Here is a 23,071-nt window from a genome sequence, read left to right as displayed (position 1 = left end):
AAGCGAGCTCACTGACGCGTCTTCTTCTTTTCGTTCTTCAGCACTTTATTTGCCCTGTCGACATGGCTGCCTCGTACAGGTCAGTCAGGGTACTACTACCCTGATCACGCGAGATTTCTTATTTGGGGGACGAGACTCTAGACCAGGGGTGGGCAATTATTTTTCCCAGGGGGCCAAATGAGCAACTGAAAATATTTTGGAGGGCCGGGCCAAAATTCCAAACTCAATTATGCATAATATACATTTTATTTCTATATAAAAAGCAGTAAATGGCATTGTTTTGACCGCTGGTAAGAGTGTATGTTATTATTTGGCAATTAAGAGGTGAGGTTAGCTTTCAAAAATATCATTTATTCAAATAGAATTTCAACACTGCAGGTAAAGGGAGAGGAAAACAGCTGCATTTCATCCTCAACCTTTTTGAAATCTTGAAAACGCCTTGAAAATTCATCATGCAGTGCTCCTAACATGGATGAGTACCTGTGCCGGTGATCAGCTGATGGTTTGACTTTCAGGGTTTTCATGTGTTCGAGATTGTTGCTGCCTAGTTGCCTTGAAATGAATTGAAACTTTGTCATGAAGGCTTTCACATGGCTATGCATTTCATGAACAAAAAGGCCCTTGCCCTGCAGTTGTGTGTTCAGTTCATTCATCATTGCAGTCACAACAACAGCAAATGATAAATCTGCCATCCAGTCCTTATCAGACAGCTCTGGGATGGTTTTGCCTTTCATCTCACAAAACTCCTTTATCTCTGATTTCAGAACCCAAAACCTTTTTAGCACTTTGCCCAGGCTGAGCCATCTGACAGCTGTCCGGTACCTGACATCACCATGTTCGCTCTCTTGCTCCTCCAATAGTGAAACAAACTGCCTGTGATTTAATGCTTGCGCTCTGATGAAATTAACTGTTGTAGTAACAACATCAACCACATGGCTAAGTTTTAGCACTGACTTGCACAACGCTTGCTGATGAATAATACAATGTATAAACACCAATTTCTGCTCTGCGTTGAGTTCACTCACTTTATCTTGCATTCTTTTCAAAAGCCCAACATTTTTCCCTGTCAAATTCGGACATCCATCCGTAGTGACACCTGCCAGTCTGTCCCATTCGAGTCCCAGTTTGTCCATGCATGCGTTTACCTCGGTGAATAGATCACTCCCCGTTGTGGTTCCTTTCATTGGCCGGATTGCTGCCAGCTCCTCCGTAAGCTTGAAGTCGCGCGTTTTATACTAATATACAAATTAGTAGTCCATATTTGTTTGAAAGTTCTGCGTTCGGCATCCACTTTCCTCTTTTTGGCACAAGCCGACATTTTCGCATTTTTCAGGGGTGACAAGGAAGGTAGACAGTTCAGGGGTGACACGGAAGGTAGACAGTTCAGGGGTGACACTAGAGATGCTCCGATCAGGGTTTTTGGTGCCGATCACCGATCACTGGAATCAGTGATCTGCCGATCCGATATCACCGATCACCGATCACAGCGTCGAAAATGGCAATTGAAGCATTCTATTTATTGTGTAGCATTATTTATGTTTTAAATTATTCTTAACACCATTGACATTGTATATTAAGTATTTAAATGAAATTAGGAGATGAGAAAGTATCATGAATTGACGACCATCTGTTTTATTGAATTCACAACCACCTGTAGCTTACTTCAGGAAAAACAAATAAAATGTGAAAATAAAAATCATAATAAATAAAATGTACACTGTCACATCAAATGTGCAACATTCCACTCGAATGAGAGGAACTAGGGGCTCTTAGAGAACTTGGAGCTTATACTGTAACTGTAGCTTTCCTGAGGAACAATAAACATACCCAAACTAAACTGCAACATAAACAGGCTATAGCCAAATATAAAATACTGTTTCAAGTCAGTCAGTTTCAAGTCATATTTAGGAGGAGATAAGACAGCAAGTCAGCAATAATCAATAAAACAAAAAAACAAAACATTGCACCTAAGGAGATTTCAGACTCAAACCTTACTTCTGATTAAGCAGCATCACTGGCAGATTAGCCTTGAGAAATACAAGCATCTCAGCGTTTTTGGCACTCAGCCTGTTCCTCTTATCATCTAAAATATGTCCTGCTGCTGAAAAGTCGCTCGCTATCTACACTTGTGCAAGGTGCACAGAGGAAGACCTAAAACTAACGCGCTAATAGTTGTTGTTGCTATGGGCCAAGTGACTTCCTGCTCGCGGGGTCACATGACGTCGGTGAACACTACCTACACTACGCTCGTGAAGTCGCGCTGGAACTCTGACCAGCACTCGTGGAACGCCTCTCGTCCAATCAAAGCACTCGGTCCCTTTATGACGTCGAGCCCCGTGTGCGCTTCGGCGCTCTCTGAGCGAATCGACGAACGCAGCAAATGCCGTATGATATTCGTGGTATTGAAAGACCTTGCGTGCGTTCCTCCGCAAGGTATTTCTTTTGAGCAGACATTACAAACGGCATATTTGTTGTCTCTTTCCGACACTGTGTAATATTTCCAGACTGGCGACGCCATTTTGTAAACTGATCGGTCATGTTTGATCGGCCGTTTTGAGAACTCCGATCAAAACCGATCAAGGCCATATCGGCCGATACCGATCGGCGCCGATCAGATCGGAGCATCACTAGGTGACACGGAAGGAAGACAGGTTCACACGCATTTCACATGCACGATTGCGTGCATTGTGAGAATAAATGGGCTTCAAAATAAAAGCAATGCGGTTTTAGTCCACCCATGAGATAATTAGAAAATATAATATCTAATAATAAATTAATTAAATTATTTTATTTAAAAATTTTTTTTTTTTCTAATTATCATGTAATCTTTCGCGGGCGGTCAGAATCATCTGGCGGGACGTATTTGGCCCGCGGGCCGTACAATGCCCAGGTCTGCTCTAGACTGTTGTAGGACAGATCGTTATTTATGTGGTGTGCTGTATTGGGAATATCGGCACACACAATACGATCAAAACTGTTCAAGCAATGATTTTTTATCTTCATGTGTAGGGTCTCTCTCAGTAGGGGTGGGCAAACGATCAACATTTTTTGTTCGATCATCGTAACGAATTAACGATCAATTATCGATTAATCAATAAGGTTTTTTTTTCATAAAAAAATAAAAAAAATAAATCCGGTTTCAGACGGTTTTGATAAAAAAACGTTTCTATTTTTATAAACCCCGGTTTTCGGTATAACCGAAAAACCGTCCATCCCTAGTTGGGTCGCAGTTCAGGCCCGCAGAAGGCTCCCTCAGAAAGGTGCAAACTTGTCAGCAGCAGCGCCTGCTGCGTATTGCTCCCCGAGGAGCTGTGCCATGGCGCTGACCGGAGGTCAGGTTACACTAACGTACGGGAACTTCCGTCATGCCGTACTGCGTTGCGAAATTCAATGCAAAGGCAAATGCAAAGTTCATTTCTCACACATAACGTGGACAAACTAATTTCCATTATTATTATTATTATTATTAAATTAAAAAAATAAAAAACGATTATCGAGCAAAATATTTTGTGATCGACCAAGATCAATTAATCGATCATCGATCATCGATGCCCACCCCTATCTCTCAGATAAAAAAATCTGTTAAGATTTAGAAAATCTTTGTGTGTACCAGGCTTTAGTGAGAGATTTTATTGTTAGGAATATCAACCACTGCTTCTGGTGCTGTGGATGTCCTCTGAGGTGCCTAGTCAGAGGTCAGCTCAGAGCAAACTGAGAGAATATATACACTAGGATTGGACGGTTTCACGGTTAAACCCAACACCGGGATTTCAACGTCATAAATTGCTATATTATACGGGGGGGTGGTCATTTTTCCGCGTGCACACGCATGAAATGCGCACTGGCGCTCAAAACAAAGAGGCTGGCAAAGCATTAAAAATAAAATAAAATGGTTAAGCCATTAAAGCGAACAGGTGATTTTATATAGCAGGTGATCAAATACCAAGATATCCCGAGGCTACAGCTGCAGCAGAACATGCGGAACACACATACAGCACTGATCATAGGTTACCGTATAATATAGCCTACATGTGACTAGGGGTGGGACGATTAGAAAATGTCATGTCACGATTATCGTGGGCAAAATAATCGCGATCCACGATATTATCGCGAGAATTAAAAAAAAAAAAAAAAAAAAAACTTTTTTTTTAGAATGCCAATAAAACACACTGTAATCACTTTAACTTAGATTTTGTTGTATTTTTATTGAATCATGTTAATAACATTAACAACATTTTAAAAACATCTTGACAAAAATGAAAATCTTTAATAAAATCTTAAATAAGGTAATGATAAATTATAAGGTATCACTGCATAAATAAAGGAAAAAAATACTGTCAAACAAAACTTGAACACTGACACTTTTCTGTCATCAAACTGAGTGCTAGCCTTGTGGCTTAGAGACTTGAAAGATAGGTTAAAGTGCAAATGTGAGAAATCTCAATTATATTACTATTTATTTATAACATACGATTATGACATCCTCCCTCTCGCCAGTTTGGGGCAACATAGACTTCTCCCCTGGTGCCACGGATAGGGGTTTCAAGCGGTGGGACAGCAAAGGGATGGTTACTATCGGACATTTATATGATACGGAAATACTACTTTCATTTGACCAATTATGTAAGAAATATGACCTACCACGAAATGAGTTTTTCAGATACCTTCAGATACGAAGTTTTTTAAATAGCCAAAAAGACACTGGCCTCTGTCACCAACCCTCTCCGCTGGAGGAGATAGTCTCTGCTGGAAAGACGAGAGGCATTCTGGGGCTTGGGTATAGAGCACTTTCGAAATATGATAAAGGCAAACCTGCATTTACGCCCAAAGACTGGAATAATGACCTGAACATGAATACTGATGAAGCAACTTGGTCACTAATATGGCAATCGGCAAACGACATCTCAATCTGTAATAGGACGAAGGAAACGCAATTTAGACTACTACAACGTTTGCAGATTACTCCCCAACTTAGACATAAAATGGATCATAACAAATCGGAAATGTGTACAAAGTGTATTACCGAGGTTGGGAGCTTTGTTCATTGTGTTTGGACTTGTAGATATATAGATGATTACTGGAAAGGTATAGTGGATAAAATTCATCTAATTTTACATTGGATAAGGACCCCATGTGTCTATTGTTTGGGTTCCCAGACAAACAACTTAAAAGTATGCATTCCAAAAGACTTCTGTGTATCCTCACTTTTTGTGCAAGGAAAAATATATTGCTGAAATGGATAGACTGCAAACCGCCTACAATAGCTGGATGGCACAAGGTAATTTTTGATATGATTCCTATGGAATATCTGACATATAGGTCTAAGTGTAAGATAAAGACATTCTATAAGATTTGGTCTCCGTTCTTAGATTATATTGGTACCAGCCTGGCTGCCATTGTAATGAAAGGTTTGGTGAATTACACTCAAGAAAGTACACAAGACTAATGTGTAACAGATCTACAATGTATGGGTCACAATATTATTTACTGTGCTGGTGTTGTGCTGCCGCTGTGTTTAGGACTGTAAGACATGGATGCTGTCTCCGATGGGGGTGATCCCCCCATATATTATGGCATGTGTTGTGTCATTTTCTTTTCTGTTTATTTCTGATATGTGACATGGCCTCCTCCCCCCCCTGTTTTTTTGTTTTTGTTTTGTTTTTAAACATTTTCTGTTTATGGACAATGTACTGCATAACAAAGTGCAAAACTAGTTTTCTACTATTAATGGGACAATAACCTCCCCCACGGATACTAGTTGTTGTTGTTCAGTGGCGGGCGGTGCATTTCACACCTAGGCCTTCAGTGATGTCCGACACATTCCTACCTGAATTATTCTACCTCTTAATACCATCGTTATGACGCCATGGCTCTAGAAACTAGACAGAAACACAGTATAACCGGGCGTTGCATCACCTTAACATAGTCAGACAAGTACAACAGAGTTATATTAATATTTCCGAAGCATTTTTAATCAATAAATCCGCATTTACAATGAAGAGTGTTAAACTAACATCTTTAAGATCGCTACATTACCCACGTCTGTCGTCTCGTCCACCATAATAGCGACAAAGGGTGCCTTTTTAATCTCCATTTTGATCTCTTCTTCCATCACTTCAGCAATAGCAAAAATCAGGTCGTTTTGTATTTTGCCTGACGTCCCAGTAAACACTTTGTTTGTGGACAGGTGGTAATGTAAATCTGGGTTGTTTTCAGCCAGAAAAGAAAGAAGCTCAACGTAGTTTCCTCTGTTTGTGGACTTGGCGCTTTCATTGTGTCCCCTAAATGAAAGTTATTGTTTACCCAAAAACAGGACACAATCGATCAGTATTATCGATCAGTCAACGAAAGCTTTCGTTGTGAGGCTCCGTTTCCCTGCGCACTTTCAAAAGTTTCACATCTACCGGCATAGTTCCGCATCTCAATAGTGAATATCAATAGTGCGTATCAATAGTGCGTAGCAATAGTGCGTATCCAATCAAAAGACGTGCTGGGTGCTGACATCATTGAGCCTTACAGCAGGCGCCGTTGTTGCTTTTGCTCGCATCTACGTAGGTTTACTAGGTACGCCACAGGTTTTCTCGTTCCAATGTTAAGTTACAGGTCGAATCCGCAGCACCGTTTAATGTGAAGGCGGGCAGATTTTTGAGCCCCCTAGCAACACATTTTGATTGGATAAAAGCTCTAACATAAAGGCCAGCCCTCCAAATCTCAATCGGAGACTGGAAGCAGCGCAACCAAGAGGAAAGCTATGAAATGAAGAGAATAGACTATGGGGAATCATTAATACATATTTGTGGAAAATATATATTAAAATAAAATGTATATTCTGATGATGTTTAGGCCAGCAGAGAAGGCCTTGCTGGCCCTGACGGCACACCACTGTTGTTGTTATGTCCTGTTGTGTACATGTCTCTGTGAAACACTGTGAAATATTAACCCCCCCCCCAAAAAACACACATAGGTCACATACATTAATACATACAATAAAAACAGACAGACAATGCAGTGTTTATAAAATGTAGTGCCTATTTAAAAAGTCCAGTCATTTAAAAAAAAAAAAAAAAAAAAAAAAACGATTATGACGATTATTCAACTAATTAAAATTCTCCACGATAAAGTTATCGCGGGTGTTTTTATCGCGATTAACGATAAACACGATAATCGTCCCATCCCTACATGTGACTGACAGATACGCCCAAGACACACACCCAAACACACACACACACACACACACACAGAAAGATCATCAGCTCATCGAATATGAAGTACACGAGTACACATGGAACTGGGAACGCGCATACAGCACTGATACACTTGTGACTGACAGTCACACACACACACTGAAAGATCATCAGCTCATCAATAAGAAGTAGGCCTACATGAGAGTACACGCACAGAACCGGCTAACGTTACTCATTAACTGTTTACACAAGTAAAATCACAGTGTGACAGTCAGATGGAGCATTCGGTAAACAACCAACAGCAAGGTAATGCATCAGCTGAGTTAAAGAAAACCAACTCTTACCTTTGATGACACCGACATGAGCCCTGTTTTCCCGTACCTCCGCCGTTCTGTTCGTGATGATTTTAGAGGCAATAGATTATTTTTGCCCCGCGCATATTGCCCAGTAATTAGACCATGCGACCACAGCTCCCTTGTGTCTCTTATTGTCCAAATGTTCCCTGAATTTTAGCTGCATGTTTTTCCAGCATGTAAATCCGTTGTCAATAGAAATTCGACTCCTTTTTTCCCCTGCCAATACTGTGTCGTTTATGACGTTTACCAGCGTTTATGCTATGAGTAGTACGAACCTAGCGTTAGGTGCTCGGTTAGCCCATTAGCGGGAACATTATTTGTTTCACAAAATAGCCTGATTTAGTTGACCATGAACATCAGAGACTACATTACGAATGTTCATTTTAAATACTCGTATACTGAGCACTGGTATAAGAACATGAACCAGATATTGCAGTAAATGCAATAACCCACAGTCGTTGCTGATGTTCCATTTTCGATTAGGATACGGGATTAAAGGGACCGGCGAAGAGAGAGGGATTTCCTGATATCCAAATGTCCCGCTAAATTCGGGCCAATCACAAAACTGTTTTGCAAGCGCGTCGCCTCGCGCGTGTTGAGAGCGATTCAGTCTCAACTGCAGTGCGAACACAAACCGAGACAAGGTTAATTATATTGTAACTTACTACAACGAAATGTAGGTCTGAAAGCGGCCTAAATCTAGCTCCAATCTGCTTTTTTTTCTATTCTCCGATCATAATTAGGGGTGGGACGATTAGAAAATGTCATGTCACGATTATCGTGGGCAAAATAATCGCGATCCACGATATTATCGCGAGAATTAAAAAATAAAATAAAATAAAAATGTTTTTTTTAATTATTTTTTTAATGCCAATAAAACACACTGTAATCACTTTAACTTAGATGTTGTTGTATTTTTAGGACATTTTAAGTCAGTAATTCAAATTCAGATTCTAGTGGCACATATCTCTGGCCATAATCCGGGTCCTTAATGTGGTATATGAGGTCAAAATCCTAAGTATGACAAAAATGGCTCAAATAGCCCCAGCCCTTTAAGGGTTAAGAAAGAGCAATTCCTTTTCGGCCAATCAGCACCTTTCATTAACGTACCCAAGGAAGTTTAAAGAACGCACTCCCAGTGTTGCCAACTTCCAGAGCCCCTTGGCGACTTAATTAGTCAAAAGCGACCAGTGACAAATCTAACTTCCTTTTCTGGTCATTTGGGGAATTATTGTAAAGCATCTAACATATCCTGTATTCCACGGTTCACGTAACAACCGAGCTCAGGAGAGACGAGTAGGGATACGGTCTATGGCGAGCGAGGGTTGCCGTCTCCTCTCTCCCGCAACACTCACTCCCGCGGCCAGTCTGATAGCAGCCGCGGGGAGCGTGCCGTTGTGCGCGCGGCTCATGTGAGGAATTGCAATTATATTACAGTAACAGTCGCTAACTTGACTGCAAAAGTAATGTAGACTAGGCTGAAAAATAGCGCCAGACGTTTGTTAAACACAGTTTATTCATAACATACGATTATGACGATTATTCAAATAATAAAAATTCTCCACGATTAAGTTATCGCGGGTGTTTTTATCGCGATTAACGATAAAAACGATAATCGTCCCATCCCTAATCATAATACCTCGCTGCCTTTCTCGTTGCGCAGCCTGAATCTAAGTGGACTGAATCAATTAGTGGTGGCCCGCCACAAATCAATGCATATAGAGGAAACACTGTTATATTACTGTAAGATGCTACTAATTCACCAGTGTGTTTGTATGGTGGGAATGGAGGGAAAGTGTTGGCAGAAAGGATAGGCGGCTCAGTCAAACCCTACAACAATGTGATTTGGAGTCCCACAGTTAACCGAGAAACCGTGGTTTCGTTCGAGAGCGGTTTAACGGTATTGAAAATCGGAAACCGTCCAACCCTAATACACACACCCGCGCACACACACAGATTTCTGCAACCTGCCAGTCCACAGTGGAGGCTTCACATCAGATGATCCATCGTTTTTCCTAGACTCCACTAGAGTCAGTTGGACATTTAATTAGGCCTATACTTCGATTCAGTGATATTATTGAGTCAATATCAACAATCCTGTAATTGTAGCTGATTGTCTGTGTCAGATTGTATTGAAAACATGCTGACAGGCGGACCCTTACTGCATGTGCACATCTCTTGTCTCTCCTCTTGTCATGCGCAAACCAGGAGCTACAAAATAGATGGTTAATCTATGAATTTATGTATCATTAATTATTATTTTAGTTCTGCGGATAACTATGATATAGGCCTAATGAAACAATTATGTACTAGATCAGCTAATTCACATAATTGTGATCAATACCTAGCTTAGCTATTGGCTAACAACTGTTCTCGGCACAGTTGTCGCTCTGCTCTGTTGCCTAGAATAGAAAAGATTTCAGTTGGGGTTTGTCGTGTTGTTGGTCAGTGTCGTTACTCTGTGTCGCCCCCCGTCTCTATCTCGTTGTAAATGACTGGTTTCTGGCTGTTTTGTTGCGTGTCGATAATTCTGGTTTGTACGGTCCTTTAGTCATCAACCCCAAATGACGTCCTGCAGGTCAGGCACATTAGAACAAGCATGCACACACACACCTCATTCTCTCTGTCTTAAACAACCTGTCCTCTCCCCTTCCTTCTCAGCGGACATACAGTCATGTGATTCAGCATGGTTAGCTAGGTTATGTAGCTTAGCACAGACTGCATGATTAGCTAGGTTATATAGCTTAGCACAGACTGCTTGCAGCTGAGTGTAAAAGACAATTGTCAGGAGATTTTCTTTTTTTGAGAGCCACACTTGAAAAGAACATTGGTCGAGATGATACAGAAGATGTTGCTCGCCAGCGTTGACCCTTTGACCCTTGTATTGACTCCAGACTACCAGGGGATTACAGGCCAGTCCCTCCCACGTCTGACCATATCCGCTTTCATTAGTCAGGGTTATTCATTAGAGGCTGATGGCAGATCAGTGTTGGGTTCTGTCCCAGTCCCTGCAGCTGTGAGGCAGTCTCTCAGGACAGGGAATTCTAGCCATAGTATCTAGGCTGTCTCTAGGTTATTTCACTGATATTACATACTAGCTAGGCCTCTGTGCTGCAGTGTAAGCAGAACAGCCCTGTTTATCCGTTGTGCCATAGATGGGATTGCCTCTGTTGTGGAGTGCACATTCTGGTTAGCCTTGGGAGTCTAGCCTTGAAGGCTTTTTTAAGCTTCCATTGACTAGTTGATAACTTTCTAGTCCAAAGCAAGTGGACTTATTTCGTTGGGATTCTTGTTTTCCGACACTGCAGTTAGGCTAACCGCATCCCACCTGAGAGGAGATGACCAGGGGCCTGCCTCCTCTGAGGACCTGGCTGAAGTCAAGTCAGTGTTTCCTCCAGGAATTTTGACATTGGTGGCGGACAGCCCTGACCGCGCGCGCGTTTTTTTTCCCGCGTGCACGCGCGCTCAAAACAACGACCTAATTTCAGCCAAAACTAGAGGATGGCCCAAAAAATAATAATGAATATACAGAATATAAACTTGTGACTGACAGTCACATACACACACACACAAAGATCATCAGCTATAATATAATACGAAGTAGGCCTACATGAGCACAAAAGCGGCTAACGTTACTGATTAACTGTTTACTGTAGTGCAGAGAGATGGGAGTCGTAGGCGGCGTATCAAATGACAAAGCTAAACGTTTAATGAAGGACATGAACGATTGTCAACAACACACTCAAGCAGTAAATAGAACAGTCTAAACAACTTGGGTACTACGCACCAGGGTTTCTGTTAACCGGTAATTACCGGTCTTTGTCCGGTAAAATTTGTTGAAGTCCGACAAATTGAAAACTCGTCGGACATAATGTCCGGTGAAAATAATTCCCTCTAAGCACAATTTGAATACAGTTCGCTTTAGCGAATTGTATTCAAATTGGCTTCGGGCCACCATTTTCAGCTGAGCACCAAACACTATGAGTGTGTGTGTGTTTGGTGCTCAGCTGAAAATGGTGTCCCGAAGCGGAGCGCCTTAACTTTATCGCACAATAACAAGGATAACAAACGAAACGGACAACATTTACACTAAGATGGAGACAAACTTCAGCGATATGATCTAACAGCCGGTCTTCAGGACGACATACAGACCCGTATGAGCTTACAGGGCTATCCCAGTGTTTCCTCTATATGCATTTATTGGTGGCGGGCCGCCACGAATGAATTTGCTCCGCCACCAAATGATTCAGACAGTCCACTTTGATTCAGGCTGCGCAGAAAGGCAGCGAGTTATTATGACCGGAGAACTGAAAAAAAGCATGTGTCCCTGAACGCTCCGCCAATCACTGTGAGTAAACTGACTCTGAGAATGTCCTCACGTCACATTTTACCGTAATACGGTACCCTATATGTTGGTTGAAGTGCAACATCTCAGCTTTCAGGGACAGTTGGATTTTTTTCGATAGCACAAACCGTTTAGAAATTACGGTAATTACAATGTCGGGTGCGGATTTGTGCTGGTGGCGGTACAGTCGGCGCAGAAGTGGTATCTATACCAGATAAATAATAACCATTTGCTTACGTAATTTTTCTTTGTTTACATAGTCTGAAACTACAGATGGTAAGCTTTCAAATGATGCGTCATACATTGAAATCGAAAAAAAAATCAAGCCGACACGAGTATTTGAATGTTTGTTTGTATCATGTTTTGCTCAAGAATGGTGACTGCTAAAAACGCTTCTAAAACGAAAGTATTGTAACGTCCCCACTTGGACAGTGGTTGAAATAATGACAGATAGCTTCTCTCATGTAATCTGTGCGTTTAATTGTAAACTATCTCATACACAGCTTTCTTAGTTCACCCGAGCTCTCTCTCCCAACGGTCAAGTGCCATTCATTCTGACAACACACACACACAGTCGTAAAGCTCTAACAGAACGTGACGTCGTAAAGTGCAACAAAGTGCTGCAATGACATACTGTCGTACATAACAATATTGGTATTTGATCACCTTCTATATAAAATCACCTGCTCGGCTTTAATGACTTAACCGCTATTTAAGAAATTATATTTGTTTTTGCGTGCACGCGTTTTATGCAAGAAGACCACCCCGCCACCAATGTGAAAAATCCTGGAGGAAACACTGTATCCCCTATCTATCTGAGAAAAGGCATAGGCCTCTGGCTGTAACATCGAACGGAAATCAGCCTATACGCATTGCAAGTTAATTTAAAGCCTATTTATTTTCAAAGAGTTTTATTCTATTTTATTTTATCTGATAAAAGGCATATGAACGGAAATTAGGCTAGCCGTGTCACGCCAGAAGCCTACATGCTTGCACTGTTCAATAAAATGTTATACATCTAGACATTGTGGTATTTCTTTATATACGTATCCCAGCCTGCCTATTAATTGTTTCTCAATAAACAGTTATGTTCTCCTCATTGTCATACTCCCGAGTCCGATTAAGTATGATTTGACAGGCAGCTAAACGAAATGCCTTCCCAACCAGCGAGACCTGGTTATAGTAATTACGTTGTTTTATTGATAAAAAAAGGGTAAAACTGGAAAGAGAAAATAGAAAACTCACATTAATCCCAAACAATTTAACAAACTTCAGTTAACGTAATGTGGAGTCCGTTCATTGATCGATGCTGTCTGTTCAGTTCCCAGTGAGGCGCCCGTTCAGCGCTGGACATAATGGCATAGCGCGCATGCGAATCATGTTATATTATTATATATTATATAGCTCGCATCTAATCGTATCGGATGAGAAATAGACATTAAATGGCATATATAGGCCGCTACACAACAGTAATCACCGCGACAAACAGCTATATTATATTTTAATATGATGACCGGAATATGTCACGTTTGTCCGGTAAATCGAAATCTTCCCGGACACGATGTCCAGCGGCAATTTTTTCTAACGGAAACCCTGCTACGCACTCAACTGCGGACGGAACAATACTCTCAACCTATAGTTCCGTGCGTGAATTATGTCAACCCACCACATTACAGAAGTAAAATCACAGTCAGATGGAGCATTCGGTAAACAGCTGAGTATCAGCTGAGTTAAAGAAAACAAACTCTTACCTTTGATGACACCCACATCAGCCCTGTTTTCCTGTACTTCTCCCGTGTGTCTCTTATTGTCCAAATGTTCCCTGAATTTTAGCTGCATGTTTTTCCAGCATGTAATTCCGTTGTCAATAAAAAAAATCGTCTCCCCTTCTTTTCCCCTTGACAATACTGTGTCGTTGCTAAAGTGACGGCACATAAGAATCGTTTTTTATACGATTTATACGTTTTTTTAACCCACAGATTACATGAGAGAAGCTATCTGTCATTATTTCAACCACTGTCCAAGTGGGGACGTTACAATACTTTCGTTTTAGAACGAAACGTTAGCCGCTAGCAGCGTTTAGCAGTCACCATTCAACATTGATACAAACAAACATTCAAATACTCGTGTCGTCTTGATTTTTTTTTCGATTTCAATGTATGACGCATCATTTGAAAGCTTACCATCTGTAGTTTCAGACTATGTAAACAAACTAAAAATTACGTAAGCAAATGGTTATCAGTGTTTCCTCCAGGAATTTTTACAATGGTGGCGGGTAGCGCTGACCGCGTGCGCGATTTTTTCGCGTGCACGCGCATGAAACGCGCACGCGCGCTCAAAACAACGACGTAATTTCAGCCAAAACTCGAGGATGGCCCAAAATATAAAATGTTTTCCTGTACTTCTCCCGTGTGTCTCTTATTGTCTGTGTCTGCATGTTTTTCCAGCATGTAATTCCGTTGTCAATAAAAAAATCGTCTCCCACGACTCTTTCCGGACACGTTGGAATTTTTACCGTAACCCCCGGAGAACCAAAGTTATTAAGCCGCAAAGGGTGCCTCATTTACCGCTGCTGGAGGAAAGTACCGCTTACCGCTGACAGCGGGGAGAGGAAATATTTCTACCCGGGAATTCGCTCCTTGCTGTGTCCACGGTGATAGGAGTGGAGGATCGACTCCATTCAAAAACGTTTCGATTCCATGGCTTGTCCTCTTTCCGGACACATTGGAATTTTTACCGTAACCCCCGGAGAACCAAAGTTATTAAGCCGCAAAGGGTGCCTCATTTACCGCTGCTGGAGGAAAGTACCGCTTACCGCTGACAGCGGGGAGAGGAAATATTTCTACCCGGGAATTCGCTCCTTGCTGTGTCCACGGTGATAGGAGTGGAGGATCGTAGTTTGTAGACTAGACGCAGCCTAGATGTATTCGACCAATCACAAAACAGTTTTGCAAGCGCGTCGCTTCGCGCTTGTGGGTGTGTCTAGCGCTGTGAAGGTCTGAAAAGCGACCTAAATTTTTTTTTTTTTTTGGGTTGAGAAATCTGAATGGTGGCGGAGGAAATTCCATCGTGGCGGCCCGCCACGATGAAATGCATGTAGAGGAAACACTGGTTATTATTTATCTGGTATAGATACCACTTCTGCACCGAATGTACCGCCGCCGGCACAAATCCGCACCCGACATTGTAATTACCGTAATTTCTAAACGGTTTGTGCTATCGAAAAAAATCCAACTGTCCCTGAAAGCTGAGATGTTGCACTTCAACCAACATATAGGGTATTACGGTAAAATGTGACGTGGGGACATTCTCAGAGTCAGTTTACTCACAGTGATTGGCGGAGCGTTCAGGGACACATGCTTTTTTTCTGTTCTCTGGTCATAATAACTCGCTGCCTTTCTGCGCAGCCTGAATCAAAGTGGACTGTCTGAATCATTTGGGGGCGGAGGAAATTCATTCGTGGCGGCCCGCCACCAATAAATGCATATAGAGGAAACACTGCAAGTGTCAGTGAGACGAATAGGAGGCCAGTTTGTTTTGATCTAGTCTTCTCATAGCCAGCCAGACGAAGCACGTTTCGTCCCTCATACAATCCTGTGGCTCGCTCACCTTGGAGGTTCTAGTCTGTTCGCCCCGCGCTGTTGGCTGGAGGCGTTGTTACGTCTACCAGTCAGGGAGACACAATGATCGGCCTCATCCAGTCCCTAATGCTGTGTCGTTGGTTCTATTGCTCCCCAGTTACACACTCCCTCACTCGCTCGCTCGCTCACACATCCCGTGGTTGGGTTCCACCGTCTCATCCGAGGCTTGGATGGGATCAGGGAGGCTTTATCTGTCAGTAGTCAGTGGTGCTGCTCGGTCAAGTTCAAGCGAGTCAGACACGTTCCCCCGGCCGGGGTTAACCAGGGGCACAGGAGAGCAGTTAAGAGTCAGACACGTTCCCCCGGCCGGGGTTAACCAGGGGCACAGGAGAGCAGTTAAGAGTCAGACACGTTCCCCCGGCCGGGGTTAACCAGGGGCACAGGAGAGCAGTTAAGAGTCAGACACGTTCCCCCGGCCGGGGTTAACCAGGGGCACAGGAGAGCAGTTAAGAGTCAGACACGTTCCCCCGGCCGGGGTTAACCAGGGGCACAGGAGAGCAGTTAAGAGTCAGACACGTTCCCCCGGCCGGGGTTAACCAGGGGCACAGGAGAGCAGTTAAGAGTCAGACACGTTCCCCCGGCCGGGGTTAACCAGGGGCGCAGGAGAGCAGTTAAGAGTCAGACACGTTCCCCCGGCCGGGGTTAACCACCAGGGGCACAGGAGAGCAGTTAAGAGGAGTGGTAGAGGAGGGGCAGCAGCAGGCGGGGACAGAGAGAGTGTTCCCGGAGAGAAATGAGGCAGTGAGGAAGGGCGTGAAGGGAGGAGGTCAAAGTGCACCAGTTGAGGCATTGAGAGGAATCGTCAAGTAGCGGTGTGATGTTGGAGTGGGGAGGGGTTAGCACCCTTATCCTCACTCCTCCACATTCTCTCATCCCTCTGAGGTCATCTTGTTCCCTCTCAGAACAGTCCTAGTGCGTTCCCTTGGTTACCACGCTGTACAGTTCACCCCTCATCACAGAATGACAGGGGAGGGGAGAGAATTACGCTCATCATAAAAGGGAGGCAGGACATTCTAGGTAGCAGCTCTGCTTTTTCAGGTCTGCTTTTCCAGACGACTGTGTCTGGGACTGGACAGACGACTGTGTCTGGGACTGGACAGACGACTGTGTCTGGGACTGGACAGACGACTGTGTCTGGGACTGGACAGACGACTGTGTCTGGGACTGGACAGACGACTGTGTCTGGGACTGGACAGACGACTGTGTCTGGGACTGGACTGGACGACTGTGTCTGGGACTGGACTGGACGACTGTGTCTGGGACTGGCGGATGAGTAAGATCACTGTGTCTGGGACTGGCGGATGAGTACGATGCTTGTCAAAAAGCTCAGGATGGTGTCGCCCCGGCCCAGACTGCTTCAGTACTTCCCTCTCGATGTGGGCTTATGTGTACAATGGCTATTTCATGTGTTCTTATTTGTGTAGCTATGAAAGGGCAGGTCCTCATCTCGATGGTTGACTTGGTGCTCAACTCCATTCCATGGCTGGACGAGGCACTCATGTAAAAACAATGGGGGCTTTCTCCTCACAAACGGCACTTCACCTCCAGTCAGCTGGCAGCCCTCGAGCTCCTCTTTCGGCTGTCTTACCCAAACCCATTTTTATTAAAGAAGGAGGCTCTATTAGTGATGGTGAAGTTCTAGTGTGTTCTAGCATGGTTGTGTCTCCCACTATTCTAGCCGTGTCGCAATGTCAGTGTGATTATTTGACTCTTAGTCAGGTTGACCTTGTCCTGTTCCCTTTGTATTGTTCATATGGCGATCTGTGGGAGGCTGTTAGGATACTAGGCAGTCTACACTGTGTGACAATTATCCTCTGTGTGTGTGTGTTTGTGTGTGTGCACGTATGCACCGATGGTGACCTCTCCTTGTTCCTTTGCTTTACCACCGTGTAACGGTTTTGGAGCAATGATATTTGTTCTTGTCTGTGTTGTGTGATCAGATGGTGACAGCTGTGTCTGAGTGTGCACCATTTAGCCCTGAGAAGCATTATGCTGACAGAGATAATTCTTTCTCTCCCCTCCTGCCCAGTTATCAGTTTGGAGCTCCCTATCTTCTTAATTGAGTTCCTAAGCAGCTTAAAATCTGCTCAAATGTGGACCCGGTTCTGCGTTTCAGCCTCAGAGTAGCTAGCCCCTATCACACAGCTTAAAGTTTTCTTTGGTTGTTTTTTTTTCAATCGCAAAATTATTTTTGTTGTAGCGTAACCGTTCAACCAGGGTAGCTTTGGTGGATTCATAAGGTCTGTCACTGAACTGTTAAACTGTTTTAGGGCTCCAGAGTGCTACCATTTGGTCACATTGTGCGACCATTTGATTTAGCTTTTTGTACCGGTACAAGCTGCAAGTTCAAGACTCATTAGGCTAAAAAAGACTCATAGGCTAAATAATGTTATGTTGCACCCACAAAGCATTAATGTAGCCTTTATAAGCATGGCATAACAGTAATAGCCTACGTAAGGTTATAGTCATTTATAAAGGTCTTTATGAATGTGTTATGTCACATTGACTTTCAACTTTGTCTCCACCGAAAAGCCTCTTTCTCTGTTTAGGCCATAACATATATTTCAAGCAAACCATCATGGTGCTTCTTATAAGGCCTTGAGACTACACTGCAATATATTGTTTAGTAGAATGTATGCAGATTTAGATTTTGCATAATATAATAAGGCCTTATATCACATTTATGGCCAATTTTACAAACTCAGTGCCAATTTGTAAATTACTTTATAAACATATGTAGACCATTATGACTCCTTATCAGGCATATAATGGCATAATGAATGCTTTATGGCTGCAATATTATCTAGTCTATCGAAAATAGCAACGTTATTTGTCAATACAGTCAAAAAACTGTCCCAATTTGCTATATATAGCCTAATAAACGCCTTAAGAGTGTTTGTCCGGCACCACTGTCTGTGTGGTTCAAGACGCTATTGAAAGTGATGACAGAAGTTTTTGTAAAAAATTGAATTGAACCCACAGCCAAAGTGCAATGCTCCTCCAACTGAGCCATAACTGCACCCTTTTCCCCTTGACTTTGATTCTGTGGTTAAACTGTAACACGACCTCTGTGGTCTGTGTCAGCTGACCCTAACTACTTCCTGTTTCCTCTTGCAGGGGAACCATGGGCCACGGAGTCGGCTGATTTGCAGGGCTTTGCAAAACGCACCAATCGTGAGTCTGGTCTTAATAACCTTCCATCAGGACTTTGCAGGGTCATTTGCATAAGTAATTGTCATCAAGGTTTAAGGAAGGAATTGTTCCCGCATGTCTGTAGCTCAAAGTACAAATACAGGACAATGATGAGAGGTGTGTGTGTGTGTGTGCGTATGTATGTACCGGTATGTATCTGCCGGTCCGTATGTATGCGCCGGTCCGTCCCCAGGCGTCCACTGCAGTGTGTGACATGGCCACGGCCTCCTCCAGAGCAGAGTGTAGCAGCGGTCACCACAGAGGGACGTCACAGCTGCATGTCATCGGTGAGAGGAGAGCTCATTGGCTGACACCACTGTGACATCATTCAGAATGCTCCCCACATAGGCCCAAATCAGCTTCCCTTTCCCCCCCCCGCAAAGTCCCATCTAGGATCAGCTAATCATCCTCTCAGCCTCCTCCAGACTAGTGACTCTGACCGTCCTCCCCGTCTCCTCCTGCAGTGTCCTGTGCCAAACTGAAGAGGAAGAAGAGCCTGTTCGGGACGGCCATCTATGTGGAGGTGACGGTGGAGGGAGAGTCACGCCGCACGGCCAAGTCCCACAGCTCCTCCAACCCCAAGTGGGACGAGAGACTCACTCTGTAAGCACCCTCCACCCCATACGCTTTCTCTTATTGTGTGTGTGTGTGTGTGCATGAGAAAGAGACTGTGTCGTGTGTGTGTGTGTGTGTGTGTGTGTGTGAGAGAGAGAGAGAGAGAGAGAGAGAGTGTGTGTCGTGTGTGTGTGTGAGAGAGAGAGTGTGTCGTGTGTGTGTGTGTATGAGAGAGAGAGAGAGAGAGAGAGAGAGTGTGTGTGTGCCGTGTGTCGTGTGTGTGTGTGTCGTGTGTGTTGTGTGTGTGTGTGTGAGAGAGAGTGTGTCGTGTGTGTGTGTGTATGAGAGAGAGAAAGAGAGTGTGTGTGTGTCGTGTGTGTGTGTGTGTGTGTGTCGTGTGTGTCGTGTGTGTGTGCGTGTGTGTGTGTGTGTGTGTGCGTGTGTGTGTGTGTGTGTGTTGTGTGTGTGTATGTAAAATATTTCTCAAGTTAGAATATTCTGTAATGCGTAGTCTGGCCGGACAGTATGAAATGATGAATAATAAAACCAAGATGTTTTAGGCCTATCGTCTATCTTCCGGCACACTCTGTCCCTACTGTCAACCTGGTTTATTGTTTTATTCTCCATGTTGGTGCTCAACTTTGAGTTGAACCATCCTGAAAAAAAGACCCCTGCATCTGTTCAGCTGCTCGCAGTCTGTCCGTTACCTAGCAGGATTTATGGCTCTCTGGCTTTTTAATTAGTAAGCCAAATGTCAGAAACTCGTCAGTCATGCCACTAATTGCCTTCATTTGGTAATTATCCGTGACAAAACAGAGCTCTGTTCGGATGCTGTTTTGTGCTGCATGCTTTTTATTGGAGTATTTGCAGCTCCACTCTGGCCGACAGGTCATAGTCCAGAGTGTCTCGTTTGAGCCCTACACTCCAGCTCAAATACAACAACTAGACCTTCTGGAAACTAGCTGGCGTGTTGCTGCTGTGTGTATGAACACAGCACCAGCTGGTACACTGTGTTACAGCAGAGTGTGTGTTGTAGTCTATGTTTACAATGATAATGAAGACAGTGTATTGATTTTTATGAGGACAGTCCCGTGTCGACCCTCTCTACCTCCCTCTGCCTCGCCTTTGTTTTTAAACCGTCTCTTTTGTTTCCGTCTGCCTTCCACACGTCTTCTATGCCGGTCCTCTGACTCCATACTCTCTGTCCATCTATTCATGCATGTTGTTTCTAAGCCTTCCCCTCCTCTCCTCTTTCCCTTCTTTCTGTCTCGCCCAACCCTGCGTGTGTTGAGGCTAGACCACCCCTGCGTGTGTTGAGGCTAGACCACCCCTGTGTGTGTTGAGACCAGACCAACCCTGTGTGTGTTGAGACTAGACCAACCCTGTCTGTGTTGAGACTAGACCACCTCTGTGTGTGTTGAGACTAGACCAACCCTGTGTGTGTTGAGACTAGACCAACCCTGTGTGTGTTGAGACTAGACCAACCCTGTGTGTGTTGAGACTAGACCAACCCTGTGTGTGTTGAGACTAGACCAGCCCTGTGTGTGTTGAGACTAGACCAACCCTGTGTGTTGAGACTAGACCAACCCTGTCTGTGTTGAGACTAGACCAACCCTGTGTGTGTTGAGACTAGACCACCCCTGTGTGTTGAGACTAGACCAACCCTGTCTGTGTTGAGACTAGACCAACCCTGTGTGTGTTGAGACTAGACCAGCCCTGTGTGTGTTGAGACTAGACCAACCCTGTGTGTTGAGACTAGACCAACCCTGTCTGTGTTGAGACTAGACCAACCCTGTCTGTGTTGAGACTAGACCACCCCTGTGTGTGTTGAGACTAGACCAACCCTGTATGTGTTGAGACTAGACCACCTCTGTGTGTGTTGAGACTAGACCAACCCTGTCTGTGTTGAGACTAGACCACCTCTGTGTGTGTTGAGACTAGGGCGCATCAGTCTGCAGTAGGGGTGTAACGGATCACCTAACTCACGGATCGGATCGTGGCACGGATTTTGAGTCACGGATCGGATCATTTTTCGGATCAACACAAAACATATATTTTTTTTAATAAAAACAACATTTTCCTTGAATTCTGTAAAAACACCACTTTTAATGTGTGAAACAAAAAAACAACATTCAAGATGTCAAAACTGATATATATATCACATATATATATAACATCTGTATATAACAACATATATATATATATAACAACATATATATAACATCACTGCTGCAAAGTAACAGAGTACTTTTTTTGTGTGTTTACACAATCACCCAGGCTGCTTAGCGGGTGATATGACGTGATATAATTGGGACAGAGATGAGTGAATGAATGTTGTTGTCAACTCAGTACACATGCAGAGAGTGAGAATAAAGCGCACGATTGTTTTTCTACCGGTTACATTTGAATGAATGAATGGTCTTTATTGTCATTGCTACAGTACAGGTACCAAACAACGAAATTTAGGAGGGGTGGCTCCCCTGGTGTTAGGAAAGAAAAAAAAAAAAACGATTTTGCTATTGATCCGCGGTACACATGCGTTCCGAACCGTGGAGGGCGATCCGAACGGATCACGGATTATCCGTGATCCGTTACACCCCTAGTCTGCAGTCAGAGCTGAGGCAGCATCCCTCTCCTCCTCCTCCTCCTCCTCCTCCTCCTCCTCCTCCCTGCAGTATTCCAGCAGCTTTTGTTTCCTGTTATTGGAGTAAATAAGGGAGAATGAGAGGGAGATGAGAGAGTTGGAGGCTGAGGGAGAAGTGGCGTCACGCCTCGCCCCAATGCTCAGCTTTCTCACTACTGCCAGGAATACCAACCATGCTCCTCAGACAGCTGAGAGGGAGGGAGGGGAGAGACAGAGACACTGAGAGGGAGGGAGGGGAGAGACAGAGACACTGAGAGGGAGGGAGGGGAGAGACAGAGACACTGAGAGGGAGGGAGGGGAGAGACAGAGACACTGAGAGGGAGGGAGGGGAGAGACAGAGACACTGAGAGGGAGGGAGGGGAGAGACAGAGACACTGAGAGGGAGGGAGGGGAGAGACAGAGACACTGAGAGGGAGGGAGGGGAGAGACAGAGACACTGAGAGGGAGGGAGGGGAGAGACAGAGACACTGAGAGGGAGGGAGGGGAGAGACAGAGACACTGAGAGGGAGGGAGGGGAGAGACAGAGACACTGAGAGGGAGGGAGGGGAGAGACAGAGACACTGAGAGGGAGGGAGGGGAGAGACAGAGACACTGAGAGGGAGGGAGGGGAGAGACAGAGGCACTGAGAGGGAGGGAGGGGAGAGACAGAGGCACTGAGAGGGAGGGAGGGGAGGGACAGAGACACTGAGAGGGAGGGAGGGGAGGGACAGAGACACTGAGAGGGAGGGAGGGGAGAGACAGAGACACTGAGAGGGAGGGAGGGGAGGGACAGAGACACTGAGAGGGAGGGAGGGGAGGGACAGAGACACTGCTGAGAGGGAGGGAGGGGAGAGACAGAGACACTGAGAGGGAGGGAGGGGAGAGACAGAGACACTGTGAGAGGGAGGGAGGGGAGAGACAGAGACACTGAGAGGGAGGGAGGGGAGGGACAGAGACACTGAGAGGGAGGGAGGGGAGGGACAGAGACACTGAGAGGGAGGGAGGGGAGAGACAGAGACACTGAGAGGGAGGGAGGGGAGGGACAGAGACACTGAGAGGGAGGGAGGGGAGGGACAGAGACACTGTGAGAGGGAGGGAGGGGAGAGACAGAGACACTGAGAGGGAGGGAGGGGAGGGACAGAGACACTGAGAGGGAGGGAGGGGAGGGACAGAGA

At 44.5% G+C, this 23,071-nt stretch overlaps 1 protein-coding gene across 2 annotated transcripts in view; it reads left to right on the top strand.

Annotated features, from left to right (window-relative positions):
- Positions 1-23,071, top strand: part of wwp1 (WW domain containing E3 ubiquitin protein ligase 1) — a 54,231-nt gene that overhangs the window by 3,695 nt on the left and 27,465 nt on the right. The window contains exons 2-4 of one of the 2 annotated variants that reach the window (XM_080543816.1): positions 18,644-18,700; positions 18,912-19,005; positions 19,183-19,321. In XM_080543816.1, the coding sequence (XP_080399942.1) occupies positions 18,933-19,005; positions 19,183-19,321 (212 nt within the window). In that variant the 5' untranslated portion in view covers positions 18,644-18,700; positions 18,912-18,932. The remainder of the gene's footprint in view (positions 1-18,643; positions 18,701-18,911; positions 19,006-19,182; positions 19,322-23,071) is intronic. The other variant, XM_080543817.1, reaches the window with a different exon arrangement.

Source organism: Nansenia antarctica, assembly GCF_963989245.1.
Source record: "Nansenia antarctica genome assembly, chromosome: 13".
Taxonomy (NCBI): domain Eukaryota; kingdom Metazoa; phylum Chordata; class Actinopteri; order Argentiniformes; family Microstomatidae; genus Nansenia; species Nansenia antarctica.
The sequence above is the reverse complement of the archived record's forward strand: the minus strand, read 5'-3'. Positions and strand labels throughout refer to the sequence as shown.